The sequence below is a fragment of the Caretta caretta genome, chromosome 19, assembly GCF_965140235.1.
Source record: "Caretta caretta isolate rCarCar2 chromosome 19, rCarCar1.hap1, whole genome shotgun sequence".
Lineage (NCBI taxonomy): Eukaryota > Metazoa > Chordata > Testudines > Cheloniidae > Caretta > Caretta caretta.
Window position 1 is genome coordinate 15588602 of NC_134224.1, and position 9982 is coordinate 15598583.

The 9982-nt window shown below is 39.2% G+C and overlaps 1 protein-coding gene across 8 annotated transcripts in view; it reads right to left on the reverse strand.

Annotated features, from left to right (window-relative positions):
* The window catches only part of PUM1 (pumilio RNA binding family member 1), a 130312-nt gene extending 121027 nt beyond the window's left edge, over positions 1 to 9285 (reverse strand). For 7 of the 8 annotated variants that reach the window (XM_048825670.2, XM_048825665.2, XM_048825669.2 and 4 more), the window contains exons 1-2: positions 9156 to 9285; positions 3538 to 3911 (exon numbers count right to left, since the gene is read on the reverse strand). In XM_048825670.2, the coding sequence (XP_048681627.1) occupies positions 3538 to 3900 (363 nt within the window). In that variant the 5' untranslated portion in view covers positions 3901 to 3911; positions 9156 to 9285. Of the gene's footprint in view, positions 1 to 3537; positions 3912 to 4602; positions 4670 to 9155 lie in introns of all 8 variants that reach the window. The other variant, XM_048825664.2, reaches the window with a different exon arrangement.
* Between the last annotated feature and the right edge of the window lie 697 nt (positions 9286 to 9982).

A 9982-nucleotide genomic window follows, 5' to 3' on the forward strand; every position in this document is an offset into this window, starting at 1 on the left:
GAATAGGATGACATTGTCTACTTCTTTTGGAGCACTGAGAAATGTGTTCTTCGGTTACACCTGTCAAAGCCATCCACCATTTGAATTCTTTACAGCTGTCATTCCAAGGAGGAAACAGCAGCAGCAGACAGGTGAAAAACTAAAAACATGGTAAACAATGAAAAGCAAGCATATTGTACATTTACTTTAACACACGTGTTATATAACCATTGCTGAAATGTTATTTACTGAATTTGCATAAGTGTCTTCTGTGCCACAGAGAGAGAGAGCTCCCAGCCCCAAAGTGCTGACAACAGGTTACATCTGAACAGCTGACACAAAGACACAGGAAAAGGGATTAGGAAGCAGCCATTTAAAAAAATATCAAAATCTTCCCACCGTTCGCTACAATCTCCTAAACCCTGCACATTTCACGCTAAACTGTATTAACGCATAATTAACCTGCACAACCTTCCGCTACCACTGATTTTCTCACTTGATGCCCAGCACCGCCCTCCACTTTACTGTCTGCAGCACAAGCCCTATACCACTTGCAGATATGGATACACAGTCCAAACACAGCCAGATGGTCCCCGCTTCAAAGACTTTACAAATCTGAAAACCTGACCCATAGGGTGCTCAGCACCCTTCAATTCCAATTGACTGCAGTGAGATTAAAGGGTGTGGATCAGGCCCTAAACAGATATCATACCAACAAAAGAGGAGTGAAAAGATACTACACAAGGCGGGAATTTTATTTGTTCATTAAAAATTTGGTTTTTAAATTGTGTCCTAATTTTTAATCCTTTACTGTTCATTATCAACCTGTTCCGATTTTTCAAGTCATCTTATGAGAACTTAATACCTCCAACCTGGACCCCAGATATTCTCCTTCCACCTCCTTAAAAGTGAGTGACACATGACCCAAGATGATATATACAGGACTAAGGCACTGATTCTGCGAGCGTATGTTGGCAGACACCTGTACACACATGGAACATCTTACAGGATCAGGGCCCAGGAGGGAAAGAAATGACAAAAGTCATACAACTTAGAACATTTGGGAAATCACTGCGGGATAAGGTGCAAAACAAGTCAACACAGGTCACTGTCCCATACCATACCGATGACCTTAAATTGACCTTTAATTTCATTTAATTAAAAAAGGATATGCTGAATGCAAAAACTGGTTAACGTAACGTTAAGTCTGCACAGTTGAAACCACAGTATTAGGAAACTAAACACTTATGGTCGTAACGAAATTAAGCGTGTTAAAGGTGGAGTATTGTAAAGCATATATATCACAACAGTAATATTTGAAGCTACCATGAAAAAACAGAAAAAAATGCTATATACTTGCAAAACCGCTAAATTGATACTGCTGTATATTTCCTGACTTTGTGATACTAAATGGCAGCCTTAATGTTAGATTATATTTGCAGTTAATATCTTCATGTTTGGGATTTAAAACAAAACCAAACAAAAATCCTACACATAAATGCTTTAAAAAAAAAAAAAAAAAAACTAAACAGCCCCAACTAGATTTTCAAACAACATGTTTTTCAATAAGCCGTTACTTGTGCTGTTATTTAACTCGAGAGCTTTCTGCAAAAGAACAGCAGCAGTACATTTGTGGCAGCGTAATAAGTCTTTGAAACAGGTCAAATTAGTTTTGTTTTTTTTTTTAAATTAAAGCTTAAAAGTTTACAGACTACTACAGAATGCAGTGAAGATTGCAGACACCCAGAAACGGCAGGATATAATTTTTTATAGCTGCAATTTTCTACCATTTTTGGTGGCGTTGCTACCTTTTGGGGGGCAGGGATTGAGAATTTTGCTCATTTGTGCATTTCAGCATGACAAAGCCATCCTCACACAAAATATCCCAATGCTACTCCAACCAATGTGTAACCAGTGTTTGGTGCCTACTGATTATCACTTAATAGCGGCAAATTTGAGAGACCATAAAATATTTAAGAAGTAGATAAGAATCATCCTCTGACCTACATTAACTACGTCAAAAGATTTAGTTAACAGATAAAGCTGGAATACAACTTTTATCATTACTCAAATCTTCAGTTAGATGATTTTTTTTAAACAAACTAATGGCAGTTATTCCAGACTGGAGTCCAACCCATCATTTTTCTTCACGCACATTTTAGCTAAATACTTGTATTTGCATGGAGGAAATAATTAGGCATAATATTTCTGAAAAATAAGTTTAAAAAGACACTGCCAACTTTTTTCCTAGCTCTATTTCATATTCTGGATTTCATCCTATGCTTCTTAGGGAACTGAAATTAATGCAGTTCTTTGTTTACTTCTTTGCTTATGCATGTGCTGATATTACTCAAATTGCACAATTTTCACCATAGTGTTTACTTGTTAGACAGCCCTGCGGAGAAAGCAGAACACTTTTCTAGAGGGACGTGGGGTTAATTTCTGGTTTATTTTTCAAACTTTGTGATAGGGTGATTCACTTTTAAATAAATTAGCTCTTTGAGAATGGAGGTGGTGTCACACCAAGTTCTAACAAGTTGAATATTAAGTCAAATTTTGGCCATGCTCCTTTAAATAGTGAATTTAAACAATCTTTTTTTCTATTTTGACAGAAAACCAAAAAGCTATGTAAGCAATGCTGAGGTTTTAATGAGGTTACAGAAGCTTTGTTCCTGCTGCTTTTAAGAGATTTCTGGGAACCGCTGACTTCAAAAAACATGCTTACCTCTAAATGCTGTTGCTGTATCTCCCTTATTAGAGGAAGCAGGTTTTTTAGTTCATCCCTGTACTTGAAGAGTTACCCCTACATGTCACAGTCAGATAGCTAAGGAGTGGTACATGCACTTGTTTAAGCCCCAGCGTATAAAATAATGCTGTGATTTAAACCATACCTTTGGTTAATGGTTAAATTCTCTTTTCTCTTTCTTCATTTATATGCACAGTAGAAGTATCCAATTATTCTTTAGGACATTAAATACATGTGAAAGCAAAGTTCTGTTCCTTAGCACATGGTGAAACAACTGTTTTTTATAAACTGCTTTCTTCCTCATTCAATTAACCATGCCCTGCCCCCTTTCCCTCACTTCTCCTTGTGCTGCAGACAAGTACCAGAACTGTGTGCATTTCAGTATTAGAGTGTGAAGCTTTCACCATTCCTACATGCTTTAAAGGACAACACAGTTTTGTAATACCATTACATAAAAAATAATGTAACCACAGCATTAGGTTTGATAAGAAGCAACAAAGAACACTAAACTGGTTCACACATACAAAAATCAATAAAGAGGACTGATGAATTTTGCAAACAGATTCATTTTAACTACTGTCACAGAGTGCAGTGGGATTTCCAGTTCAACACCATCAAGAGTGAGAAAACATTTCATTTATAACAAGTGAGGCATTCAAATTCTGAAAAGAAAGAAGCCTGGCTGACACCATCCAAACCACACAATAACCGGCTTAAGCTTTAAGAAGGTTCATTAAAAGCAGCAATCCTAGCATGATTTGTTCATGTATTCAGTCTGAAATATTGAATTTTTTTTTTAATTTTATTATTACCTGATGTTCTGCATGAATGTTATCCCCAGTAGGCCAGCGATGTTTGCTGTTATTATAGCCGCCTCCACCACTTCCTCCTCCCCCAAGCTGCTCACCATGCTGCCTCTGAAAGAAGTAATCCACCATAGCGTCGTCCTGAGAGCGGCCTGCAACTCCTATGGATCCAGGGACAGGACTGGAGTGGGTCCCTGCTGCAAGCGCTTGATTTGCAGCTGGCTGTTGCTGAGCCTGGGACCCTGTTCCAGATGTCAAAACAACAGGCATGTTGGGATTAGCTGTATCTTGTGTGTGCTGCTTCAGGTGGGGGCTGAACGAGTCCTGCCAGAGCACTGCTTTTCTCTTCAAAACACACGCAACGCTCATTCCACCAACACCTAAGGAGACACAGGGTTTTCCATGGTTAATCGTTTTAATAACTGATTAAGCACACATTGCCTACGTCAAGAAAAAAATCTTTACTTCTTTTGACATGTTTATGCTTTCCTGTTAGTCACAACTGACCCATATCTCAGAAAGCTAAATTTAACAAACTTCATTTCAGTAAAATATATTAAAAATACACACTAGCCAAAACAACAGTTAATTCTACAAGATGCTGCCAATACAGCTAAGATATTCACAGTTGCCTGTTCTTGGAATCAGACCACCAAGTTGTGCAAGTGAAATTTCTTGTGTGGTCAGCACACTAAAATTTTGTCTCAGTTTAATCTAAAATTGAGCACTGAAAACTTCTCGGGGAGAAAAACCTGGGGCATGTAATGGAATTCAAAATACAACATCAATGTTTATAAACTTCTATATTAATGGCAGTTCTGCTACAGAATCTGTCATTTGCATGTAAATACTACTAGATTACTACTTCCAATAGTTAGATAAACCAAAAAAAAACTTAAAGCAGCCAGTTTTTCAAATTCAAACCTAAAATATTATTTGTACACATGCTATTAGTCATGCCCCAAACATAACTTGCACTGTGTTGCAAACACTAAGGCTGGCTTTGGCCATGAGACAGTAAGATATACGCACATATTTATGGGAGATTCCCTGAAGAAAAAAGCAGCTAACCTCTTAGTGACTGGGACACCAACAGAATGTTCCAGAGCTAGATCAGCCGACAGCCTCAATTCAGTTACTGATGGGAGAGAAAAAAACTAAACTCTGACTGTAGAAACTATCTAGCATAGCAAACAAAGAAAAAAAGAGAATCCATCCCACACAGCGACCAGAATACTATGACAATAAGTGGGTAAATAATATTGCTAATCAGTTAATAAATCACTATCCCCAAAATGTTCTGATACAGTATGAAATACTGATTTCATGCTGCTGTGGTAAGCCTTTTTTGTTTTGTGAAAGCAAAAAGATCAATAATCCAACACGGACAGTGATACCACAGAAGATTCTATACACCTTGATGGTAAAGTGCTTTTTTTTTCTTTATGTAATTCCCACCCCATTAAAAAAATATATATATATACAATCAGGTATTTAAGTCAGAAGAAATGCATGCACTATTAAAAATGCTAAACAGACCTCGGACTTCTAAACTTCGTGTCAATTATTGCCCTGGTCACCCAACTGCAAACCCACAAATATCATGAATAGTTAACAAAGATGGACTGACAGCAGAATTTGCCCGTCATTCATTATCATCACAATTGCATACCATCATGCAGGAAGTCAACTTCCACATTCATGATATGGCTCTCCCTAGCATATCTTGACTGAAAACTTTGGCCCAAACCTGCAAACAGTTCTGTGGGCTCTGAAGGGAGCCTTTATCTCCTCTTTTCATCACACTACTTTTTAATAATAATCAAATTCTACAAGTGACTTTCAGGAACAACTTCATAACTGCACTGGAGTGCAAGATGGCAACAAACAGAAATCTTAATTTTGCTCAAAAATTATCTAGATTTTCCCTACCAACGTGAAGTGTTTTTTCTCTTATTCATCTGTTAGCGGAATCTGAATATAGAAACTTCAGTAATAGGATTTTTTTCCCTCTCCTTAAGTTTCTTTTTTTTTTCCTAGAGCAATGTAAATGGGTAACTTTGCACTTATGCACACCACTTTACATGTTCAAAGAGGTGTACAGACAAATAAATTTATTTAGCAAAACCTCATTGGTTCTAACTTTGATGTAAATCTTACCACAAAACCTGGTAGTCTCATTCTACTTCTCAAATACAGCACTATAGTGAGGTCTCATTACTAAAGCTTTATTATTTTTACAAGATACTCTTTTACCAACATACACTATTTAGCTTTCCTATAGTAAGTTCTACTCACACACAAAGCAAACAAAAAAAAACAACTAAATGAATCAAACTCTCCTGCAGAAGGAAGAAGAAAGATAGATTATTTCTATCATTAATTTCTTATAAGGGACTCATACTATGATGATGATGGCAAAGTACTTAGGTACTTGTGGGGTAATGTTATGGATAACTAAAACTGAACCAATGCCTGTCAAAATAAATGGAAAAATATATTGTGAGGCAGTCTTAAACACACGCACAACCCGCCCCCCAACCTTCCCATGGTCCCAATCCTTCAAAGATTCACATATGTGAATAACTTTATGCACTGTAGCACTGTGACAGGTTTCAGAGTAACACCCGTGTTAGTCTGTATTCGCAAAAAGAAAAGGAGTACTTGTGGCACCTTAGAGACTAACCAATTTATTTGAGCATAAGCTTTCGTGAGCTACAGCTCACTTCATCGGATGCATACTGCCGATGAAGTGAGCTGTAGCTCACGAAAGCTTATGCTCAAATAAATTGGTTAGTCTCTAAGGTGCCACAAGTCCTCCTTTTCTTTTTATGCACTGTGAATATCCCCACTGAAATCAATGGGACTACTCACAGCACAAAGTTAAGCATGTGCATAAATCTTTGCACCATTAATGTCCAACTTAATTTCCTTATTCACAAAATTTTGTCATCTGCAGTCCCATTGCCTCCCCACCCAGTTAGAGCAAATTAGCAGGGATTTAATCACTCAGAGACAGTGATCCCCTTTTAATTTTTCTTTTAAAAACGTCCATATTACACAAAACTTTCAAATGCTCTAACCAACTAATATGCCATCATTTTCTATTACGGCCATGACAGATAATAGCACATAGTTGAGAAGTAACAATAAAAGGTTTGGCAGTTGTGGCCCAATTGAGGGATTTCCCTTAATGACCTAAGTGATACCCCACACGATACGGAGAAATGCAGCATCCTGATTTTCAAAGCTTTTAATGGGGAAGGGACCTGCCCTTTTCTATGTTTGAGACCTGCTCCTTCTTTAGCCTCAGCATGCTACATATCTACATTTACATAAAATACCTTTTAGAGGTTCCATCACCACTCCTGAAGTTAAGGGGTGATCAAGCTTTATCTTTCCCACATCTGAGGGGCTGTCACTTGCTCCCTCAAATCTCACCGGGGAGGAGAAAGTGTTATAAAATTATTATTCTCTTGACACTAGAAAATCCCAGGCAAGAGCTAACAAGAGCATTATTACGTTCTGTACAACTGTCTGTATTCTCAGAAACCTCCTCTTTCATTTAACATGAATATGGCAATCTCAAGACAGAACAGAAAACTTGGCACAGGAGACATTTTGAAAGAGAGCAAAGGGGGGAAAAAAGCATGATGGGAAGTTCCAGTTTAGTTCTGAGATATGTTTTAACAGAAATGTTGTGATAAATGTAGCACACAGCTGAATACTGTCATTCAAAGCATACAGAGCATCAGAAATATGTTAAGTCACCTACACAACACATACTGGTTAACTAACCAGCAGCTGCAACTCATATCACTGCAAGTGTCTTATAGCTACTCAATCTCTTTTACTTTTCAAACTCTTCCTGTATTTTCCATATAAAGAGTTTCCCATGAGTGTTATTCATTTACAAAATAAACAGCCTCCTATAGGACATTACAAAAAGGGATTGCCAGAGTGAAATTACTATTAACATACGTTTCTTTCCCCTTACACACACACACAGGTAAACAAGATGTTTTATGTTATCATTACCATAAGACTGCATGTAATTTCCTGTCTGTAAGCAACATAACTTTGAGGACACAGCTAAACAAATTCTAACTACAAGAAGCAATGGCCTTAGAAAAAATAGCTGTATTCTGCATGTAGCATAACTACTACTAATAAATTCAGAACTCAATAACTGATCTCCAAGCGCTCCGATTTAAAAAAAGTTTGCAGTAGTATTTTAAAAATTGGAATGGACTTGAAATGTATTTTGCAAAATTAAACTATGGAAAAATAGAGGCCTTTACAGATTCCTAAAGTTAGACTACGAATCAAAGCCACCTTACCCATTGTTTAAGAGGCATCTGGTGTACAAAAACGTAAAAGTTCACATTTTCATTAAAACCTAAGGAGACACAGCAGGAAGTGGGTAAATTGATAACCCACTAAACTTCTTAAACCAGCATTAAAACACGTCATAAGACAAATGCTAAACCACCCACCCTCTCAGTAAAAGGAAATTCCTTACTCATGATCTGCTTAATAAAATTTCTACTTGGAACCAAGTTATTAAGCACTGAACAGAAAAAAATGAAAATGGGAGTCTCTCTCAGTGTGGGGTAAAGAACAAGTTCCAATGTTGTTCTCTTCAAAACAAAACTGCTTAATTAAAAATGATCCAACACAAATACTACAGAGGGAGTAAGGACGAAGAGAGAACAGCACTATGTACTTATAGCACATCGGAAAGTATTGTGTGTGTTTTATTCCCTTCCACTTGAAATGATAAAGACCTTCTCTTACAGACTCTCACACACCAAAAAAACAACAGGGCTTACACACACAAAAAAATCCCAACCATTACAGAGATAAAACACAAACCGTAGGAATACTGGGACACTTATGACAATAAAAATGGATCACTTTTTTATTTTTGAGAATTAAATGCATGCACCTCCAGAAATCCCAGGTATATCTTATATACATTACACACACACACACACACACATAAATACACATACACACACATACAGTTTCCCAGCAATTCCTGTTGATAGGAATCTGAACTGTGTACAAGCTACGAAAGGTTTGGACGCTATTTATCACATTTACTGAATTCCCCCCCCTTTCGCCCCCCCCCCGGCGGCGCCGTACAGCCAGGTTAAAATGCACACGATGAATTACATGCCGAGAAGAACCCCCACTCGGGTATTGTTTTTTTAAACCAAAATAGCTTGAATCCACCCCCTGCACCCCCCAAAATAAGGATGATTTCTTCTCCCCCCAGGAGGATCAGGGCAGGGGATTGCCCCAACTTCACAGGGACCCAAGAATAAGGGTTAATGGAGTTTGGGGGGGGAGTGGAGGGATTTAGGACACATTATGGGGCCCACTGCACCTCCCCACTCCCCCTCCCTCCTTCCTTTGATAACAATAGGGGCCTTGCTCTGACTCCAAAACATGTACAAGGAACAGAGCGAGAGGAGAGACCCAGGCACAGCGACCAGCGGGGGCTGCCTTTCGGGGCCGCATCAACCCCCACCTCGAGCCCCTAACCTCAATATGACCCCACCGACTGGTCCCCTGGGGTGTGGGGCCCAATTTAGTCCCGGTCCAGTCCGGATACTTACGGGCGGAGCGGTAGGATGAAGCTGGATCTCAGCCCCCCCCAGGCCTCTCGCTGGCTGCCTCTCCCCCTGTCTTTCACTCCGACAACATGGCGGCCCACTGGGCACTGGGACGGCGCGATGCATCATGGGATGGCTAGGCAGGCCCAGCTTGCCGCTGAGCCTCCTTGTCCCTGCTCCAGGCTGGGTGGCAACCAGCGCAGCATCAGCTCCTGTGCTGGGGCTCAGCTAGACTGGGCCCTGGGCCTTCTCTCCTGGGCAGCTGTCTGTGTTAAACACAAGCCCAGATCCAAGGCAGTTCGTCCACATGCCCGTAAGCAAGACAGAGAGCTAGCGTTGCACGGATACACCAAGGACACCATATGTACACCCTGACTGGGCGTCCCAGCCTTATACACACCCCAAATGGGTTTTACACACACCCTGACTAAGTTGATCTACCCAATACACAACACCCCATGATATTTCGGTGTGGGATTTTTAAAGCCCCTGCTCCAGGAATGATGTTATTAGGTGACCATCTCAGCTTTCAACATTTAAAAACTAAGTTCCTATTCCTCATAGTTGTAGAAAAAAGATTGAAAACATGACCTGAGCCTAACCTAAAGACTCAGGAACCAGAAGATAAATAAAAAGAACATTTTTTTTTAAATCTTATGATTTTTTGGGGTCCTGACTCACAATTTTTGAACACTTGGGGTTGGCAATGTATAAACCAAACTGATCCTCTCCAGCTGAGAGATCCATATTTGCAGAGTGTCGAATATCACACAAAAAACACATATCAATTCTCTCCAGCTAAGACTGAGCTCTTATTTTAATAAAAACCT